Consider the following 23,126-nt stretch of genomic DNA (forward strand, 5'->3'; position numbering starts at 1 on the left):
CCACCTCTTTAAGGAATACCTGGGATAGGATAAAGTAATCCTTCTACCCTCCCCCATGCCCCACCCCCCAAAAAAACAAAAAACAGACTGAGTATAACAGTAATTATTCTACACCCCCCCTCCCCCAGTGGTGGTTGTCCCACTGGCACCAATTTGTAAGTCGCTCTGGATAAGAGCCTCTGCTAAATGACGAAAATGTAAATGTAAAAATGTAAATGTAGCGGTAGGACTCCCTGCCGAAGTCAGGCGCAGGACACAGAGCTAGTAGACAACGTACTTTATGTTCATTATTTTTCACGAGTAATCTCCACGCAGGGAGGACAAATCCCTCTCACCAGTCTATGACACCAAACATAGAACAAACACGCACACAACAAAGTGGGAGCCAGAGGGTTAAATAGAGAACAAATCATGAACATAATGGGAACCAGGTGTTTACAATAAAGACAAAACAAGTAGAACACAGAAACATAGATCGTTGGCAGCTAGTACTCCGGTGACGACGAACGCCGAAGCCTGCCGAGCAAGGAGGAGGGGCAGCCTCGGCTGAATTCGTGACAGTACCCACCCCTTGATGCGCAGCTCCAGCCGTGCGCTGACACCGGCCTCGGGGACGGCCAGAAGGACGCGGAGCAGGGCGAGTCGGATGACGACGGTGGAGGGATCGAGGATGTCCCTCCTAGGGATCCAGCACCGTTCTTCCGGATCGTACCCCTCTCACTCCACGAGATACTGCAGGCCCCCCACCCGACGCCTCGAATCCAGGATGGAACGGACCGAGTACGCCGGTGCCCCCTCGATGTCCAGTGGGGGCGGAGGAACCTCCCGTACCTCAGACTCCTGGATCGGACCAGCTACCACCGGCCTGAGGAGAGACACATGGAACGAGGGGTTAATACGGTAATCAGAAGGAAGCTGTAACCTATAACAAACCTTGTTCAATCTCCTCAGGACTTTAAATGGCCCCACAAACTGCCAACCCAGCTTCCGGCAGGGCAGGCGAAGGGGCAGGTTTCGGGTCGAGAGCCTCACTGCGGTGGCGGTCGGTGCTCGCCTTCTGTAACCTGATAGCCCGTTGCAGGCATACATGGGCAGCGTTCCAGGTCTCCTCCGAGCGCTGAAACCATTCATCCACCGCAGGTGCCTCGATCTGGCTCTGATGCCATGGTGCCAGGACCGGCTGATAACCTAATACACACTGAAATGGAGAAAGGTTAGTGGAGGAGTGGCGGAGGAGTGGCGGAGGGAGTTTTGGGCCATCTCTGCCCAGGGGATTAAAACCGACCACTCCCCCGGTCGGTCCTGGCAATAGGATCGCAGAAACCTACCCACATCCTGGTTTACTCTCTCCACCTGCCCATTACTCTCAGGGTGAAACCCTGAGGTCAGGCTGACCGAGACCCCCAGACGTTTCATGAACGCCCTCCAGACCCTTGAGGTGAACTGGAAACCCCGATCAGACACTATATCCTCAGGTACCCCGTAGTGCCAGAAGACGTGTGTAAACAGGGCCTCCGCAGTCTGTAGGGCCGTAGGGAGACCGGGCAAAGGAATGAGACGGCAGGACATAGAAAACCGATCCACAATGACCAGGATCGTGGTGTTCCCTTGTCACGGGGGAAGGTCCGTAACGAAATCCACCGATAGGTGTGACCACGGCCGTGGAACGGGTAGGGGTTGTAATTTCCCTCTGGGCAGGTGTCTAGGTGCGTTGCACTGGGCACACACCGAGCAGGAGGAAACATAAACCCTCACGTCCTTAGCTAAAGTGGGCCACCAGTACTTCCCACTAAGACAGTGCACTTTCCGACCGATGCCAGGATGACCAGAGGAGGGTGACGTGTGAGCCCAATAGATCAATCGATCGCGGACATCTAACGGAACGTATATACGACCCACTGGCCACTGGTGGGGGAGTGGGCTCCGTACGTAACGCCCACTCGATGTCTGCGTCAACCTCCCATACCACCGGTGACACCAGACAAGAAGCCGGAAGTATGGGAGTGGGCTCCATGGACCTCTCCTCTGTGTCATACAGCCGGGACAGTGCGTCTGCCTTAGCGTTCTGGGAACCTGGTCTGTAAGAAAGGGTGAACACAAAACGGGTGAAAAACATGGCCCACCTTGCCTGGCGAGGGTTCAGTCTCCTTGCCGCCCGGATATACTCCAGATTGCGGTGGTCAGTCAAAATGAGGAAAGGGTGTTTAGCCCCCTCAAGCCAATGTCTCCACGCCTTCAGAGCCTGGACAACAGCTAACAGCTCCCGGTCCCCCACATCATAGTTGCACCCCGCCGGGCTGAGTTTCTTCGGAAAGAAAGCACAGGGGCGGAGCTTTGGTGGCGTACCTGAGCGCTGAGACAGTACAGCTCCTATCCCAGCCTCGGACGCGTCCACCTCTACTATGAATACCAAGGAGGGATCCGGATGAGCCAGCACAGGAGCCAAGGTAAACAGGGCCTTCAGGTGACCAAAAGCCCTGTCCGCCTCAGCTGACCACTGCAGTCGCACCGGTCCCCCCTTCAGCAAGGAGGTAATGGGAGCCGTTACCTGACCAAAGCCCCGGATAAACCTCCGGTAGTAGTTGGCAAACCCTAAGAATCGCTGCACCTCCTTCACCGTGGTTCGTGTCGGCCAATTATGCATGGCCGAAATGCGGTCATTCTCCATCTCCACCCTTGACGCGGACAGGCGGTACCCTAGGAAGGAAACGGACTGTTGAAAGAACAGACATTTCTCCGCCTTGACGTACAGGTCATGTTCCAACAGGCGACCAAGCACCTTGCGCACCAGGGACACATGCTTGGCTCGTATAGCGGAGTATATGAGAATATCATCTATATACACCACTACACCCTGTCCGTGCAGGTCCCTGAAAATCTCATCGACAAAGGATTGGAAGATTGATGGAGCATTCATCAACCCGTACGGCATGACGAGGTACTCATAGTGCCCAGATGTGTCTTCCACTCATCCCCCTCCCGGATACGCACCAGGTTGTACACGCTCCTGAGATCCAATTTGGTGAAGAAGCGCGCCCCGTGCAATGACTCCGTTACACTAGCAATGAGAGGTAGTGGATAACTGTACTTCACAGTGATCTGATTGAGACCAAGGTAGTCAACGCACAGGCGTAAACCTCCATCCTTCTTCTTCACAAAAAAGAAACTCGAGGAGGCAGGTGAAGTGGACGGCCGAATGTATCCCTGTCCCAGAGATTCGGAGACATATGTTTCCATAGCCTCCGTCTCCTCCTGTGACAGAGGATACATGTGACTCCGGGGAAGTGCAGCACCTACCTGGATATTTATCGCACAATCCCCCTGTTGATGGGGTGGTAATTGAGTCGCCTTCTTTTTACAGAAGGCGAGAGCCAAATCGGCATATTCGGGGGGAATGTGCATAGTGGAGACCTGGTTTGGACTTTCCACCGTAGTTGCACCTATGGAAACACCTACACACCTCCCCGAGCACTGACTTGACCATCCCTTGAGAGCCCTCTGTTGCCATGAAATAGTGGGGTCATGAGAGGTTAACCAGGGAAGCCCCAACACCACTGGAAATGCAGGAGAATCGATCAGAAAGAGACTAATTCTCTCCTCATGACCCTCCTGCAGTTTCATCCAGAGTGGAGCTGTGACCTCCCTAATCAGGCCTGACCCTAAAGGGTGACTATCTAAGGCATGTTCAGGTAAGGGCACATCAACAGGAACAATAGGAATCCCTAATCTATGGGCAAATATACGATCAATAAAGTTCCCAGCTGCGCCTGAATCTACGAGCGCCTTATGCTGGGAATGCGCAGAAAACTCAGGAAATTCTATGTCAATACACATGTGCGCAACAGGGAGCTCTGGGTGAGCCAGGTGCCTACTCACCTGGGATGGTCCACCAGTGCTCTGCCTGCTGCCTCAACTCCCTGAGGAACCTCCCCAGCACCGACCAACCAGTCCTCTGCGGCCACAGTTGGTGCAGGAAACGGCCCCCCTTCCGGTCTCCCTTAGAGCAGCACCTCCGAGCTTCATCGGTGTAGGGTCGGAGGTGTTGGGGGATGGAATGGACGGACCCCGATCCGGACGTCCGCGGGTGGCCAACAGGTTATCCAGCCGTATCGATAAATCCACCAGCTGGTCCAGGTTAAGGGTGGTGTCCCTGCAGGCCAGCTCCCAATGAACGTCCTCCCGTAGGCTGCATTGGTAGTGGTCAATCAGGGCCCTCTCATTCCATCCCGCACTGGCTGCCAGGGTCCTGAAGTCCAGTGCGAAGTCCTGAACGCTCCCTTCGCCTGTCTGAGGTAGAACAGACGTTCCACCGCCACTCTCCCCTCCGGTGGATGATCAAATACCACCCGGAAGCGGCGGGTGAAATCTTCATAGCGCACCGACGCCGCGTCTATTCCTCCCCACTCGCCGTTGGCCCACTCGAGCGCTCTCCCCGACAGACAGGAGATGAGGGCGGACACGCTCTCGTATCCTGAGGGTGCCGGGTGGATGGCCGCCAGGTAGAGCTCTACCTGGAGCAGAAACCCCTGGCACCCGGCAGCTATACCATCATATGCCCTCGGGAGCGAGAGCCGAATCCCACAGTTCTCAGGTGACGAAGGGGTGGACAGCGGTGTGGGTTGCAGTGTAGTTGAAGGAGGTGTAGGAAATACCCCTCTCTCCCATCGCTCCATAGTGTTCAACACGCGATCCATGGCTGTGCCGAGAGTCTGGTCGCTTGCTGCTGGACGCGTTCCTCCACTGATCCTGAAGGAATGAATGTACCTGCTGACTCCATTTGAGGTGCGTGTTTCTGTCAGGCGTCAGTGTGTAGCGGTAGGACGGAGTTGGGCGCAGGACACAGAGCTAGTAGACAACATACTTTACTCGTGAAAATAAATGAACATAATCTCCATGCAGGGAGGACAAATCCCGCTCACCAGTCTATGACACCAAACATAGAACAAACACGCACACAACACAGTGGGAGCCAGAGGGTTAAATAAGGAACAAATCATGAACATAATGGGAACCAGGTGTGTACAATAAAGACAAAACAAGTAGAACACAGAAACATAGATCGGTGGCAGCTAGTACTCCGGTGACGACGAACGCCGAAGCCTGCCCAAGCAAGAACCTACCTTGGTTTCAGAACAATGTAGGCTCAATAATTCTGTAACCACACTTATTCCATTGTACTATTCTCTGCTATGTCCTTCTTTCCTATTTTTCAGTCTCTCTCTCTTTCTCTCACCCTCCCTATTTATTTATTTATTTATTTATTTATCTTTCCTCTATCTGCCTCTGTTTTTCTCCCTCTCTCCCCCCCTCCCTTCTACCCCTTCTCTCTCTCTCTCTTTCTCTCTCTCTCTCTCATCTGGAAACCCTCCAAGCCAATTTCCACACCACCACCCACTCATCACTTATTTCCAATGAAGTCTAATTTGACTCCATTTATAGTTATTTCCTCTCAATAATAAGCCAGATGCCTCATTTTAGCATTTCCGACTAAGTATATTGACATTTTATTTTCCTGCAAGCTCCTGTCTGCCCATCACAGATGCATATACCATGGGCTGCCATCACTAAGTACATGCAAAGAAAACAACTCAAATTCTCATCAGGACCCTGAAAATGGAAATGGAACAACACATCTTGGTGTAAAACTACAGAAACCTGAAAGCCTGCCACTGTTGTCCTTTACTTGCACCCAGCTACCCTGGGCTCTTGTCCCAATGGGATACATTTTGTTGAACGCTTAATGGGTATAAGCCAGGCCTGCTCTCATTATGTTCCTGTAGTAGCAGTGTGCTGAATGTGTATAATATAAGCGCTGCTCCCTGTGGTCCCCTGGCTGCAGTGCTGCTAGAAATAACAGGGTCTGATGTCTCCGGACATGGACAATGGTTCATAATTGAGGCCGGACAGCTGTTCCTGACTGTAGTGACAGGTCGCAGGGTGGATGACGGATGACACGGCCTCCAAGGACCCATACTATCTTCCAGTGCAAATTCCTGCTGGCTGCTCGCCTGTCCTTCAGGAGGCTGCCATGTTTATGTATGCAGAGTGATAACACAGGTCAGAATACTGTGCTCTAGTCTCTCCCTTGTTTCCATGTGAACAGCCTCAGAGCCATCACTACTGAGCACTCAAACAGTCCAGCCTCTATTGCTATATATATATTACTGTATGTGTTCAGTATGCTCCTTTCATATGTACTGTATGTACGCATGCTCACATAACCTATCCCTCAGAGCATTGACATTGTCCAGTATTTCATCACAAATTGCACACAACTGTCACACTTCCATAGCACTCTTTTCCTCCCTGTTTGAAGACCTGGCTCTGAATAAATGGACGCTGGACACTGAAAAATAGAGAGCTTTTCATTTCAATGTCATTTCTTTGTTCTCCTCCCTTTGTCTCTCAAGGTGCCTGCATAGCTCAGTAGATCCACATCCTTGTGGAAATAAAACGCAATGACAGCTACAGCAGGAACATTCTCAAATCACAATAAACGAGGAAGAGATGAGAGAGGATTATCAACACAATATGTAATATTCAAATCATTTTTCATTCTTTATTTTTTTCGAAGCCGCCACTTTCCATGTGTGTCCTGTCTCAGATAACTTTGCCTGAAAACAAACAGCTTACTTTGGCGTGCAGATGAAAGGGATTATTAAATTAGACTTTTCCTGATATTATTTCAGGTTCCTATGGTGTGGCTTATTTGATAGTGGACCAGATGTCGCCCAAATCTTGTTTTTATGCCCGATTTCTCCTGGAGTCTACGGCTTTCCATCACATTACACATGTCCACACTCCCAGACCTTAAGAGTGTAAACATTTACTTAGTTTATTATATTATTATTATATTTATGAATTGTGAAGTAAGACACTGGACATTGCACGACTGTAACATCAATAAATGTGTCTGTATCTGTACAGACCACATTAGAGTTTGGTCGATTACCTCTAAAAACATTCCCATTTTATTCCACCGTGATACCAGCATCGTGCCTTAGCTGTCATTGGTGGAGCTTTGGAGGTTCCAACAGTGAAGTAATCCTGTCATCTCACCGGGTCTTGTCAAATAATATTTTAGAATGCAGGCCATTTAGCTTGAGCGGCAGGTCTGATGTTTGTGGAGCGAACGCTGACTGAAATATGTATGAACCTTGCATGGCAGAGGCATGGTGGAATGTAAACCATCTCTCATCGATTTAAAAATATGAATATTAATAGGAGAGATGGAAATGCACATCAGAGAGAGGGAGAGGGGGAGAGAGAGAGAGAGAGAAAGATAGAGACAGAGAGAGAGGAGGGGGACAGAGAGAGAGAGAGAGAGAGAGAAAGAGAGAGAGAGAGAGAGAGAGAGAGAGAGAGAGAGAGAGAGAGAGAGAGAGAGAGAGAGAGAGAGAGAGAGAGAAAGAGAGACAGAGAGAGAGGAGGGGGACAGAGAGAGAGAGAGGGGGGGAGAGAGAGAGAGAGAGAGAGGAGGAGGGAGATAGGAAGGAAGTGAGTGAGTTCAAGTCTTAAATACTTTGTATTCTGCCTTGCTTCCCAGATAGATTCAAAACAGAGTCCCTTTGTCCTCTGTAAAACTATGAAACCTTTCAAAAAGATACACTTTCTGCACTGAACAAATAACAACAAGCCAATGAAGCAATACACAAATGTCAGTTCAAGACATGTAATTCTTTATGTTTTGAACACTTTCAGGTTAACATGATCCAAAAGCCTCCTGTCTCGGTCTTCTGCAGAGCATACAGCCATCAATAGAAACCCAGAGAGAGGGAACAGGACCCAAGGCTTTGTCCTTGCCATTGCCCTTGAGAGAGAATGGAAAGAAACACTTGAAGATCACATGGCATTTATTTTTCACATTGTAACTGTTCTGGGGATAAATGGATAGAATAGTGACGACTTAATCAAGTCCGGTTCTATTTTTAATCATAAGGATATACACCAGAGGCGTGATTGTCAACAAAATGTAAATTAATTTGGTTACATAAAGATTCAGAAAATAGTAAATGGTTTCAATTGACACCTGTTATGTATACAGTATTTGATTGTGGGCATCAACTAGATGTGGCTTATAACATTTGGATTTTTAAATAGTTTGATGTCCTGGGAAAGCTTTATTTTTGTGTCGCATTAAGGTAAGAACAAAGGGAGTTTGACTTCAGTCTTGGATGATATCTGAGGGAGACAGAGTAACAGTCACATTTGAGCTCTGTCTTTGAGAGCGGGAGTGAGCACCCTCACACCCATTGTTGGCACCCCTGAACCGAGTGACAGGTAGTCAGTGCGACCAAATTCATTCTGGTGCCAGTGTTTCGCCTGGTGCTCCTCTGTGTTACACTCTGGGCTCTCTCAGTATGCCTCAGTGACACTCTCATTCCCACTGGTAGAGAGCAGCCTATCAGAAGGCCACAGCACGCTCCCACTACAACATCACATGCCAGGCCTGGTCTGGAGATCATCCTGTATCAGGGTACAGGCTACAAAACTTCACTGTCTCTGTTCTTACCAGTGGTGGAAAAAGTACCCAATAGTCATACTTTAGTAAAAGTAAAGATACCTTAATAGAAAATGACTCAAGTAAAAGTGAACGTTACCCAGTAAAATACTACTTGAGTAAAAGTCTAAAAGTATTTGGTTTTAAATATACTAAAGTATCAAAAGTAAATGTAATTGCTAAAATATAAATAGTATAAATAATTTCGAATTCCCTGTGTTAAACAAACCAGACGGCACCATTTCCTTGTTTATAGAAATTTATGGATAGCCAGGGGCACACTCCAAACAAAACATTTGTATTTAGTGAGCCCGCCAGATCAGAGGCAATAGGGACGACCAGGGATATTCTCTTGATTGAGTTGGACCATTTTCCTGTCTTGCTAGCCATGCAAAATGTAATGAGTACTTTTGGATGTCAGGGAAAATGTATGGAGTAAAAAGTACATAATTTTCTTTAGGAATGTAGTGAAGTAAAAGTAAAAGTTGTCAAAACTATAAATAGTAAAGTACAGATACCCCAAAAAAGTGTAGTAGCACGAGAAGTAGTACTTTAAAGTATTTTTACTTAAGTACTTTACACCACTGCTTCTTACGCTAGATACAGGGCCAGTAGATGTACTGTAGTGTGGTGCATTTGTTCAAGATGATTATCAGATCCCTGGTTGTCTTTCATATCTGTTACCCACTGCTGCACTCTAGATAACACATTGCATTTTTGGGAACTGCAGATGTTCCTCCAAATGTTGATTATGCCATTGCTACTTTATTCAACCGGTAAAACTACAGAGCATCCTCTGGAGTGGCTTTCAGTACATTCAGCTACAGCTGCTGTTTCAGCCTGCTGAAGAGATAAAACACAGCTGTCACAGAGGCTGACAGAAAACTGGAGAAAAGAAACACACTGGTTTTAACTACAGTTACAGGGCCTGAATACTGAAGGGGGTAAACCTTTACCAGCCATACTGGGTAACGAACCATGTGTGGAATGATCCAGGCAAAGTCTGCAGTCTTTCCAAATCACATTCTCTGTCCAGGAGAAGAAGATTGCTTGATAAAAATACATCCTGCTGTCAGTTTATTAATGGAAATTGAACATAAGGAGGCATATCTTGAGTGGCCCATTTTTCAAGGTAAACATTAAGACTGGCTCTGGTTGGAAATGAGAATTATGGGGGTGTCAATTGAATTAAAATCCCATCTGATGTGAGCCGTGACCACACAAATGGCCTGTCAGGGTCGTGGGATGTTGTCTGGGGCACATTCGCTTACTGTGTCGTAAAAAGTGAGAGGGGATCGTGGTGTGGCAAATGGGCCAGACCTTCAGTCCTAATGCAGCAGTAGTGGGCTGGGCAATGGTGAGGATATACAGTGCCTTGCAAAAGTATTCATCCCCCTTGGCGTTTTACCTATTTTGTTGGATTACAACCTGTAATTTAAATTGATTTTTATTTGGATGTCATGTAATGGACATACACAAAAAAGTCCAAATTGGTGAAGTGAAATGAAAATAATAACTTGTTTAAAAAAAAAACTAAAAACTAAATCATGGAAAAGTGGTGCGTGCATATATTTCACTCCTTTGCTATGAAGCCCCTAAATAAGATCTGGTGCAACCAATTATCTTCAGAAGTCACATAATTCGTTACATTTTACATGTTTTTCATCGGCAGGGACTGGGAAACTGGTCAGAATTGAAGGAATGATGGATGGCGCTAAATACAGGGAAATTCTTGAGGGAAACCTGTTTCAGTCTTCCAGAGATTTGAGACTGGGACGGAGGTTCACCTTCCAGCAGGACAATGACACTAAGCATACTGCTAAAGCAACACTCGAGTGGTTTAAGGGGAAACATTTAAATGTCTTGGAATGGCCTAGTCAAAGCCCAGACCTCAATCCAATTGAGAATCTGTGGTATGACTTAAAGATTGCTGTACACCAGCGGAACCCATCCAACTTGAAGGAGCTGGAGCAGTTTTGCCTTGAAGAATGGGCAAAAATCCCAGTGGCTAGATGTGCCAAGCTTATAGAGACATATCCCAAGAGACTTGCAGCTGTAATTGCTGCAAAAGGTGGCTCTACAAAGTATTGACTTTGGGGGGGTGAATAGTTACACACGCTCAAGTTCTGTTTTTTTTCTGTCACGTTCGTTGTATAAAGGATCGAACTAGGTGCAGCGTGGTATGCGTACATGTTTTATTTATTAAATAACACCTGACAAAATAACAAAAGCAACTGAACGTGAAGTTCAAAAGGCTAACAGCAACAAGTCGAAACAGAATCAGAAACAAGATCCCACAACTAAGGTAGGCAAAATGGCTACCTAAGTATGATCCCCAAAACAACGATCGACAGTTGCCTCTGATTGGGAACCACACCCGGCCAACATAGAAATACAACATCTAGAATTCACACCCTGACCAAACCAACTAGAGAAAACAAGGCTCTCAAGGTCAGGGCGTGACAGTACCCCCCCCAAAGGTGAGTACTCCGGCCGCACCAACCTGACTCATTAGGGGAGGGTCCGGGTGGGCATCTAGCCTCGGTGGCGGCTCCGGCTTCGGGCGCGATGTCGGTATTAACCTCTTCTCCCTTCCTGCCTCCCCGTTGCACACCCGGTCCAGTCTGGACCCCGGCGCAATGCTTCCCCTCTCAGTCCTCCCACGATGCACCAAGCACTGTCCGGACCCTGGTGTGGGAGCCCTCGACCCTGGAGAGAGGCCGACATCTGGTTCCGGCCCGGCAGTCCTCTCGCGATGCACCAAGCCCTGTCTGGACCCTGGTGTGGGAGACCCTGTTCCTGGAGAGGGGTTGACGTCTGGTTCCCCAGTGGAGCAGATCGCTCCGGCATGGAGGAAGAGTAGACGACCGGACCCGGACTGGGCACCGGTGAAGTTGACTTCCCCGGCTCTGGTAGGGAGCAAATAACCGGAGCTGGACTAGGCACCGGTGGAGCGGACTGCTCTGGCACTGGAGTGAAGCAGCTAACCGGAGCTGGACTAGGCACCAGTGGAGCGGACTACTCTGGCACTGGAGTGGAGCAGCTGACCGGGGCTGGACTAGGCACCGGTGGAGCGGACTCCTCTGGCACCGGAGTGGAGCAGAGGACCCTCGCTGGAGGTCTGGTGCGTGGCGCTGGAACAGGCCGTACCGGACTGGAGACATGCACCACTGGTCTGGTGCGAGGAGCAGGTACGGGCCGTACAAGACTGGAGACACGCACTACTGGTTTAGTGCGAGGAGCAAGCACGGGCCGTACCAGGCTGGGGACACGCACCACTGGTTTGGTGCGAAGAGCAGGTACGGGGCGCACCGGGCTGGAGACACGCACCACTGGTTTGGTGCGAAGAGCAGGTACGGGGCGCACCGGGCTGGAGACACGCACCACTGGTTTGGTGCGAGGAGCAGGTACGGGGCGCGCCGGGCTGGAGACACGCACCACTGGTTTGGTGCGAGGAGCAGGCACGGGCCGTACAGGACTGGCGACACGCACCACTGGTTTAGTGCGAGAAGCAGGCACAACCCGTCCTCGCTGAACACTCATTTTAGCCCGGCAAGAGCGGGGCGTGGGCACCAAGCGCACTGGGCTGTGAATGCGCACTGGAGATACAGTGCGTATCACAGCATAACAGGGTGCCTGTATGGTCCCACGCTCCTTAACGCGAGTGCGGGGAGTTGGCTCTTCTCTGAAACATGGCTCCGCCAGCCTCTGCTCTAAGGACTGCGTTCTCTTTTGCTGTAGGGTTAACTCCTCTCTCAGCTCCTCCTGTTGCCTAGCCAGCTCCTCTCTCTGTGCATCCACTGACTCCTTCTCCCTGTGGGCCTCCTGCAGCGCCTCCCTCTGAAGGGAGCTCTCCTGCTCTCTCTTAGCTAACAGCCCCCTTACGGTAGTTATCTCCTCTCTCAGAGTGCTGAGCTGCATGTCTTGGAGGGCCATATAATAGCGGCCTCCTCTTCCTCCACAGTCAGCCCTTTCAGGGCCTCCTTCCGCTCTGTGTGCCCCCCCCCAAAAAAAAATCATTGGGGCTGCCTCTCGTGCTTCCTTCGCAGTCGGCACCGTCGGCGTCGCCATTGATCCTCTCCTGCCTTCTTCCTTCGCCCAGGATCCTTTACCGGCTAATATCTCCTCCCTTGTCCAAAATGTGTTCCCCACCTGTGTCCAGGGTGTCTGCTCCTCCTGGCCACGCTGCTTGGTCCGTTGGTGGTGGGATCTTCTGTCACATTCGTTGTATAAAGGATCGGACCAAGGTGCAGCGTGGTATGCGTACATGTTTTATTTATTAAATAACACCTGACAAAATAACAAAAGCAACTGAACAAGCCGAAACAGAATCAGAAACAAGATCCCACAACTAAGATAGGCAAAATGGCTACCTAAGTATGATCCCCAATCAGAGACGACGATCGACAGCTGCCTCTGATTGGGAACCACACCCGTCCAACATAGAAATACAACATCTAGAATTCACACCCTGACCAAACCAACTAGAGAAAACAAGGCTCTCAAGGTCAGGGCGTGACGGTTTCACAATAAAAAATATTTTGCATCTTCAAAGTGGTAGGCATGTTGTGTAAATCAAATGATACAAACCCCCAAAAAATCCATTTTAATTCCAGGTTGTAAGGCAACAAAATAGGAAAAATGCCAAGGGGGGTGAATACCTTCGCAAGCCACTGTAGATGACAGTATTTCTGATGATATATTGTATTAAACCTCAACTAAATGTCAAGCTGGACATGAACCATTCATGCAGTGTCCCATTATGCTGTGTGGTAATGAGTATTTTACATTTGAACATTTTAGTCATTTAACAGACGCTCTTATCCAGAGCGACTTACAGGAGCAATCAGGGTTAAGAGCCTTGCTCAAGGGCACATCGACAGATTTTTCACCTAGTCGGCTCGGGGATTAGAACCAGCGACCTTTCGGTTACAACACTCTTAACCACTAAGCTACCTGCCGCCTGACTCGTTTGTCTCCTGGACTGTCGACAGCTGTAGCTTGTGAAGCAAAGAAACAGACACTTTTCCCAACATCATCAAGTATTTTGAAAACATCATCCAATGTGACCAAATGCAACATCTGACTGACTGGTGGTTTGTGTGCGTGTGTTTGCAGGTGCTGAACATGAGCCTGTCGGATGGGGAGGTGGTGACGGTAGAAGACATGGGGGGACGGGAGCCGTCCATCCTGGCCAATGAGACCATCCTGATGAGGGGTCTGGTGGTGCGCAGCTGGAGCAATCAAATCTCCATCCTTTACCGCAGTGACCAGCAGCCCCGCTCCGGCTCCCTGCTGCTGCTGCGTTACCAAGGTGAGGTCACAACACAGAACCACATGACCACACACACCATGACTCAACACTAACACAGGTCTCCTCCCTATCAATTACTCAATTTTGATTCACACCTGCTGTACACCCAATGCACAATAAAATTGTATCTAAAATAATGCGGTAATGTAGTGGGCAGTATTATTTGATATGTGAATATACAGTATATTATATATACATCACATGTGACTTGTAATAAGACTAAGCAATTAGCCTATTAAAATGTTTATCTGACTCCATAAATATAATTAAAATATACAAGCAAGCATTAGGCAACGAGTTGACTAGCAATAATTGGTCTAAGAATTGTCTATATCAAAGGCAGACATTTAATTAACATTGTACAATGAATGGATTCACATACAAGGCATAAAGCTTAAGTTACGAGCATTAACAAGCATTCCAAGGCATTATTTCAAGCATATACAGTAGATCCTAAGGTTAACTTACAATACAAAGCATGAATAAATAGATGCTTACTAGAGGCCTAGTAGCCTAGGAAATGAGAATTGATCATACAACTTCCTCATGGACTGGATACAGGATAAGAGAGAGAACAAAGGCATTTAATTGAATTTATAACATCTGAAGGTGTAACCTTTCAACCCAAGACCAACCACCTTTGACCAATCAAACGATACCAAGTTTGCAGTTTAACCTGACCACCAAGGCCCAATCTCCACAGGGTGTCACAGCATTTAATGGCTTGTGTGGGGGATGAGACCAGTATAAATAAGACAGAATTCCTGCGAAGACAATAAAAAGGCTTTGCATAATAGTGTAATTCAGAGTTCACCCTGTACAGATACAAGTTACCACAGAGATAATACATCCATATAGAGTTATCCTCAGTGAACACGTTTTAGATAGAACAATACTATAGTATCCATGTATGCTATCTATCACATTCAATATTCAGTGCTCTGGATACCGTAACAGAGAGATACATTTTGGCCCCTCAGAGGGGAAGGGCTGACTAGTCCTTTGGCATTGTCCTTTGTTCCTGGACCATTTCCCATGCAACTCGAGGTGACAGAGAACACATAAATTAGGGCCGAGCCTACAGTAAAGTTCGACGTACCAAGGTAAAATCCTTCCAGTAGCATTTGGTTAAGCCGCCTTGCTCTTTATGCTGATAGCTCTCATCATTAGTAAACACATCTTGCTCATGTTAGCCTGAAAAAAGACAAGGGCTGTCATTTCAGGGTTATAATTACATGGCATAAGTATTGTGCTAATATACATTTACAGAGCTGTCAGATAGAGGGCTGTTGGGACCGTTGATCCTCATCAGACCACAGCCTTTCATGTGACAACACCAGGAGAAGGGAAAAAACAACACAGCATTAAGCCAAAATCTTTTGTCTCTGCAAACTAATGAACTATGACAGGCTTGGAGAAAAATAATGCGTTCTAACATGCCTTTGATGTGCCTGGCGAATAGAATGTCACCCCTTGCCTCTCTGGGGGTACAAAGCTAACATATGGAATTGTTTTAAGATGGTCTGTGATGAGGTGGTGTTGAAGGAGTCAGGCGCAGGAGGGTACAGTGGGGGAAAAAAAGTATTTAGTCAGCCACCAATTGTGCAAGTTCTCCCACTTAAAAAGATGAGAGAGGCCTGTAATTTTCATCATAGCTACACGTCAACTATGACAGACAAAATGAGAATTTTTTTCTCCAGAAAATCACATTGTAGGATTTTTAATGAATTTATTTGCAAATTATGGTGGAAAAAAAGTATTTGGTCAATAACAAAAGTTTCTCAATACTTTGTTATATACCCCCACCTGGAAGGAGGTTTTCACTCAAAATCTCACGATACATGGCCCCATTCATTCTTTCCTTTACACGGATCAGTCGTCCTGGTCCCTTTGCAGAAAAACAGCCCCAAAGCATGATGTTTCCACCCCCATGCTTCACAGTAGGTATGGTGTTCTTTGGATGCAACTCAGCATTCTTTGTCCTCCAAACACGACGAGTTGAGTTTTTACCAAAAAGTTATATTTTGGTTTCATCTGATCATATGACATTCTCACAATCCTCTTCTGGATCATCCAAATGCACTCTAGCAAACTTCAGACTGGCCTGGACATATACTGGCTTAAGCAGGGGGACACGTCTGGCACTGCAGGATTTGAGTCCCTGGCGGTGTAGTGTGTTACTGATGGTAGGCTTTGTTACTTTGGTCCCAGCTCTCTGCAGGTCATTCACTAGGTCCCCCCGTGTGGTTCTGGGATTTTTGCTCACCGTTCTTGTGATCATTTTGATCATCAGATCTTGCGTGGAGCCCCAGATCGAGGGAGATTATCAGTGGTCTTGTATGTCTTCCATTTCCTAATAATTGCTCCCACAGTCGATTTCTTCAAACCAAGCTGCTTACCTATTGCAGATTCAGTCTTCCCAGCCTGGTGCAGGTCTACAATTTTGTTTCTGGTGTCCTTTGACAGCTCTTTGGTCTTGGCCATAGTGGAGTTTGGAGTGTGACTGTTTGAGGTTGTGGACAGCTGTCTTTTATACTGATAACAAGTTCAAACAGGTGCCATTAATACAGGTAACGAGTGGAGGACAGAGGAGCCTATTAAAGAAGAAGTTACAGGTCTGTGAGAGCCAGAAATCTTGCTTGTTTGTAGGTGACCAAATACTTATTTTCCACCATAATTTGCAAATAAATTCATTAAAAATCCTACAATGTGATTTTCTGGATTTTTTTGTCTCAATTTGTCTGTCATAGTTGACGTGTACCTATGATGAAAATTACAGGCCTCTCTCATCTTTATAAGTGGGAGAACTTGCACAATTGGTGGCTGACTAAATACTTTTCCCCCCCCACTGTAAATCACAGAATAACAGGCTTTAATTCGCAAAATACAGGTTTACGCAGAACTGTCAAACACACTCCAGGGCACAAAACAGGTGCACTGGAAAATACAAGGCACACAGGAAAATACTCCCGTCGAACAAAATACACGAGCTCCACCGAGCTTCACTAACTTTCACAATAAACACTCACCCACAAGGACCAGGGGGCTGTCACGGATTCTGCCGAGGCTGCCCCTCCTCCTTGCTCGGGCAGGCTTCGGCGTTCGTCGTCACCGGAATACTAGCTGCTGCCGATCTATGTTCTATGTTTCTATGTTCTACCTGTTGTCTGATTGTCACACACTTGTTTCCCATCGTGTAAGTACTCCTTCCCTATTTAACCCGGTGGCTCCCATTGTGTTATGTGCGTGTTTGTTATTTCATTTCGTGTGTCGTTTGGTGAGCGGGTTTACTCCTCCCTGTGTGGAGGTATTTTGTATTTGTTTCTTTACTTGTTAGTAAAATACGTTTTCATTGAGTTCTGTGTCCTGCGCCTGAATTCGATCCACCGCATTACACTGACACTCGTGACAGGGGCAGAGGGAACACTTATACACTGACTAATTAGGGGATTAGAACCAAGTGTGTGTGATAATGAGACAAGACAATTGTGATGATGATTGGGGCGGCAGTGGTTAGTACTCCGGTGACGACGAATGCCGAAGCCTGCCCGAACAAGGAGGGGAGGCAGCCTCGGCCGAAGTTGTGACATGGTCATACTATGGATCATTTAGCAATTTCATTTTGAATTTTAGGACCCCTTTAGGTATCATTTTTTGGGGTGATAAAATATTGAATTTGGCCTTTACTACTATAGCCCATGGAAACGCATTGAATAACACATTCATAAATGCAACAGTCAAAAAAAAAGGAATAAGGTTTTTAAGTGTCTGTCCTATATCTAGGAGATATAAGAAAGCTCAGGAAATATTTTTGTTTTTTTGGACACATACTGTATTTAACCACTTATTTTTGTTGACACCTCTATACTTCCATTCGGTGATCTGAGCATTCTGATTGGCCAGCGGTAGGTCTATAGGTGCACTTGATTTGCTCTCTGGGCCTGCCGGGTATGCAGAGTTCTACCTTCAGACACATGAAATGGTTCAAAATGGGAACACTTTGCCTTCCCGGCGCTAGGGCTGCTGAATCAAGTGCACCTACTGCCAACAGCGCAAAATTATATAAAAAAAATAGGAACACAAGGCTTTATCGTTTATGTATTTTACAGAAATGTTTGGTGATCGACTACGAATGCTTTGGAGATCAACCAGTTCATCACGATCGACCGGTTGGTGACCACTGAACTACCGTTTAGGAAATAGTTAATCAGTGTTTCTAAGTGGTCCTGTGTGTCTTTGTTTGGCCTATCTGAGTGCTGGCACTGCCAGGGTAATAAGCCCCACATTACACTGTGTTAGAGCAGGGAGAGGGGGGTAGACAGGGACCAAAGTGGGGGAGTGATGAGAGCTTTTACCAGACCTCTAATGGATCAGTTATAGCCCGCCTGTGAAATGTGTCCTGTGCATCATCACTCACAATGAGCCATGTTCTTTGTGTATCCCAAGCAACCTTGGAAAGGGAAGCTAATGCAGTAATGTTGCTGCTCATCATGTGTGATTTGACCCCCCGTCGGCGTAGGGTGGAAATCTATTGTTGGATATATAAATAGTTAATATGCTGAATTCCCATTGTCCTATTGATTATATAGAACACTGTGGAAAGAAAGCACTCTTTAGAATATTAACCAATAATCAAGCAGTGGGTGATATGGAACATTGGACTGGCAGCACAGAACACTGCTTATTGAGGAGGCGGGTGAACTTTAAAGATTCAAGCCTCTCAATAATTCACAAAGAAATAGGAGAATAGCAGCCATGCCCCGGAGACTCAGAGCAAACAGACCACAAGAGAGAGAGGTGAATGGGGATCCAACAGTAAAGGATTGGAGAAACAGAACCTTTACTTTGGGTCAAAGACGAGTGAGACCACCTCATAAGTAATTAGTTTGAGTACAATACATGCTACTGAGTTGCGATCCATAATGTACCAAAAAAACATCACCTACTGGATATTTGAGAAATATCACAGGTCTGTATTAACACCACCTCACTGAATAGTAAACAATACATCCAATTTGAATAATAAACCTTGCTCTAAGTACAAGTCATATTTTTTCTGTTTTTCTGCTGAGGGTAAACAGACTGGTTTTGTAAAGCCTCACCCAACAATTAACAAAATCCTTGCTCAGTAAATTATTTTGCGCTCACCCATAATGTTAGTTAAGCATCCTGCATGAGGGCAGACAATGCAGGGTGTCCTGTTGATCAGCTCTCTCTGGCTCCAGCAGCATATCATAATTCCCCCTTATACTCAGACAACTGTGAGCCCAACAATTTGGACTTTATCCTCACACACTGAGCAAAGAACTCCCTCACCAAATCTTCAAAGCAGGGATTTTCAGACTCTGTTGAAGCATAGGGGTGCATCTGTGGGGGTGCGGAAGGCAACCACATGTTTAAGTCATTCAGTGATGTAGGCATTATGTCAAATTTTTATGCCACGGCATTAAATTCTCTCTAATTGTTATCAAACGCTATGGCAGTATGACACGCTTTCACACTGCGCCCATTACATTTTTTTTATGCTTGGCAAAGCAACAATAGGGGCCTATAAAGTCATCATAACTTATGGAGTCCCATTAGTTATACAGAGCTAATGATGTGGAACAGCAGCTCTGAATTTGAATGATAAATGCTTTTCACACTTTGAAATTGCTATTTGAAATCATCAGTCTCAGGGAAAAAGGTACTTTTCAGAAAATATTTAGCTGTCTAAATTAAACCAATTCCAATATTTACCTGCAGAGCTTCTCTCTCTGTCACGCTTGATATCATCATCCTTATATTAAAGGTCTCATTTTAGGCACATCCACAAATTCCATCCATGAAGGACATTTGGAGCAATTAGAATGCTACTCTTTAATCTATTTATAACCGTTACTACACAAGCATTACATAAACGTACAAAAATAAATCCAGCCAATTTCAAAGGCTATCAGGATTTAGATTTGTGTTCATCTCCATGGTGTGCCCAATCACCTTGTCCATTGTAATGGGGTGTTAAAAATGTGATGGGACAAGCGTTGAGAAGGAGACAGATCTGTAGCGAGATAAATCTCAGCTCTAGGTAATTAATGTCTGCAGAAGGCCCTGGCTGTGGCTGAGATGACACTGATGAATGCTGCAGTAGTAATAGTAGCAGCCCAGTTACCACTGGAGAGTGATGATGTGTCTGTGTCACAGCCTGCGGATGTGTTTTTGTGTCTAGTCTTATTCAACTCTCCTGAGGGTTGAGAATGTTGTGTGTGTGCAATAGATACAGGAAATAGTGGACACTCAGGCTGACATATTGGTGAAAGCAAACTTAAACTAAGCCCTTTTGCAATTCCTTTATGACTTCCCTGATCCCTCATACTGAGGTCGACATTTAATGACTGTCTAGACAGGTAGAGACTTGGTTCTTGGATTGGATTGAGAAAAAGTGTATACATAATTGAAATAGAATTAGAACGCATCTGCATATGGTCAGGTGTTCGGTTCGTGTCATGTAAGTCTTAATCACTCAACTGTATCCTACCACCTTTCAGCATGGGGGTGATAACTGTATTATTGATTGTAGATTCTGATGAGGACTGCAGCAGCTTATTCCTAGAGGTTTCTGCCATGTGTCTCTCAGTGTGTATCCTCTGCTGTAATGGGGGCATCTGTTGGTGTGACACCAGAGGGGAGGGAGAGGAGGGCAGAGCCATTTCCTACTCTAACTCCTTAATCAGCCTTTTGATTTCCCACTACTACATGGCTCCCTGGAGGCTGCAGATGGGAAGGGAGGACTCCCAGTGTGATAAACACTGGCCAAACATTGATGCCCCAAAAATTCTCTCTGCATTTCATAACTGGAGAGATGCATTTTTCATCTGGTCATATAAAATTGAGGAGACTTATTAATAGGCTGGCCATGTCTGTGCTTAGGAGAGGGTTGGAGAGGGCTGCAGAGCAGAGGGATACCCCAGCCAAAACAAGTTATCACCTCCACCAAGTCAGTATGCGTGGAATGGCAAATTAGATTCAAATATTTCACATGTCAAAGAAAAGCCATCCACTCAAATGTCAACTGACATTATTAAGGCCCTCCAATATACACATACTGCATACACACTTTACAGATGTGGGTTAAACGACAGTCTCATAGCCAACACTGTGATCGATTCCGATACAGTTTGATTCCATGCCCAGGGACAACATGTGGTCTTGTAGTTCAGCATCCTCAGCATGAGACTGGAAACAGCCCTTGAAGGCTAAGTGAAAGGTCCGGTGAATTACTCTGATTTTAAGTACATGTGAGTCTTGCTCTGTACAGGTTCTCCGATCAAACATTACCCTTAAACAAAGATCAATAGTATTGTCCCTGGGAAGAGAGTTTCAATCTGAGAGAGCCCCACCACAGTCCTGCTATGATGTATTGATATTTATGTGGTTGGGTTAAACATTTAATTCCAACGGTCAACTGCTCAATAAATGCTGTTAAGGAGAAATAACTTTAGACTGCAGCCGGCCCGGTCCCATCAATGAGGGTTAGTCTACTCTAGACTGATGAGTAGAGTGAATCTCTCCAGAGCACCAAATGAGATTGCCACTGATGCCGTAGGCTGCCCTGCAGGCTGCCCTGCTGCTCTGCTGCCCTGCTGCTCTGCTGCCATGCAGGCTGCCCTGCAGGCTGCCCTGCTGCCCTACAGGCTGCCCTGCTGCCCTGCCACCTGTCATACTGCTGATTAGTTGCCATGAATCAGTTATGATTTGTAATCCTCATCATCAATATCATTGATTTACTGTACTTAATAGGTCATACAATTCATAATACATGACAGATTGCAAATTCAACCTACCATAATAGGTCAGAGGTTAAGTCAATACTAAGTTTATTAGCAAGACCTTATTTTACTCAGTGAAATGTCAAAGTGGTGGTCAAACCTACAACTAGCCACCACTGCCACTAGTAATAATCCTTTATCCACTTTGGCTCTGTGCATCAATACCGATTGACCCTTGAATGATAAAGCGGCAATGGTCATTGATGAGATAGGATGTCATTCAAACTCCCAGTACAGCTGTCACTGACAGCAGAGAGCAGGACCACATTTCCAGTCGTTTCCTTCCTCTTTCCCTCCCATTTTCTCTCTCTTCTCGGACAGAATAAGCAAGGACATTACCTCAGCATCTGTTGCCTGACGCCCCACCATCAGCTAATCTGCCTGTCTGTGTTCACTGTGAAGCCATTACTTGTAATAGCAAACAATCAGGCTTTATGGCCCTCTACAATGAAGTACAATGGAATGGAGGCTGCATGTAATTTAATTATTAGGGGACTGTCTCTGCCTGCAGCATCCCCACTGTACAGGCTCAACAAAGATGAAATGGTGGTAGGATAATGGCAATAACTGGGCTCAGTGGAGCCAGTGATAAAGTAAGAATTAAATGGATGACCTAGGGCAGCTGGACTCGCACTCTGCATCTCATTGATTTCCCCCAGAGATAGAAGACTGGCTGGCTGGCTGCTTCATAATGGTGGAAATGTAAGTGTGGGAGAAATCAGCATGTTCTTTTGATGATAACCTATGCTAGCACACCGAACCCTGAGGCATTTCTTAAGGAGGTGGTTTGTAATTTAAGTTGTATTTATTGAAATGTTATTGGTATTTGATTAATAATGGTTCAAAAGCTGGAGGACAAAATGTGGTTTGTTTGGCCTTCAACGTCCTGTTAAAAAGTCAGAACCAAATTCCAAGAGACAAGCATTTATGAAAACACTGTTTCTCTACGCTTACAGAGAGTCTTGTTAGGCTATGAGAGATATCTACAGTATAAGCTCTTGAATGCAGTGTGCAACAAATACTTTTCTATTTATCAGTTCTGTGCTGTTCCTGTAGCATTAATGTAAACAATAAATGATAGTCTTTGGGTGACAAATGTTTCTGTGTACTATTGGCCCCCTTGAGTTGTTGATCCACTGAGGCAGCCAGGTAAGATGATGATTTAACACCCTATTACAGCCGGGAGAGTTATGTACAGAGTTATGTACAGGTTTATGAGGGCATCCTGAGATAAATCATAGTTGCTGCACACTTTAACACTGACTTTAAACCAAATGTAGTACATCAAAGACACTAAACGACTTCATGCAAAGTATGCCACACTGCACAATTGTGCCAAAATGTACAATGATGTATAGTACACAACATGAAGAGAGCTAAAGTGAATCCTTAGTAAATAGACAGACACTAAAACCCCTGCCTCTGTCAGTGTTATTGAGTTTGATTGCTGGGGGAGAGCATTGTCTACTTTCAGCACTAATATCCAAATGTCTTCTGGCAGGGA

The 23,126-nt window shown here is 46.3% G+C and overlaps 1 protein-coding gene across 2 annotated transcripts in view; it reads left to right on the forward strand.

Annotated features, from left to right (window-relative positions):
* The window catches only part of LOC121573758 (seizure protein 6-like), a 321,488-nt gene that overhangs the window by 228,069 nt on the left and 70,293 nt on the right, over positions 1 to 23,126 (forward strand). For both annotated transcript variants that reach the window (XM_041885985.1, XM_041885984.1), the window contains exon 4: positions 13,619 to 13,814. In XM_041885985.1, the coding sequence (XP_041741919.1) occupies positions 13,619 to 13,814 (196 nt within the window). The remainder of the gene's footprint in view (positions 1 to 13,618; positions 13,815 to 23,126) is intronic.

The sequence above is a fragment of the Coregonus clupeaformis genome, chromosome 9 (assembly GCF_020615455.1).
Source record: "Coregonus clupeaformis isolate EN_2021a chromosome 9, ASM2061545v1, whole genome shotgun sequence".
NCBI lineage: Eukaryota > Metazoa > Chordata > Actinopteri > Salmoniformes > Salmonidae > Coregonus > Coregonus clupeaformis.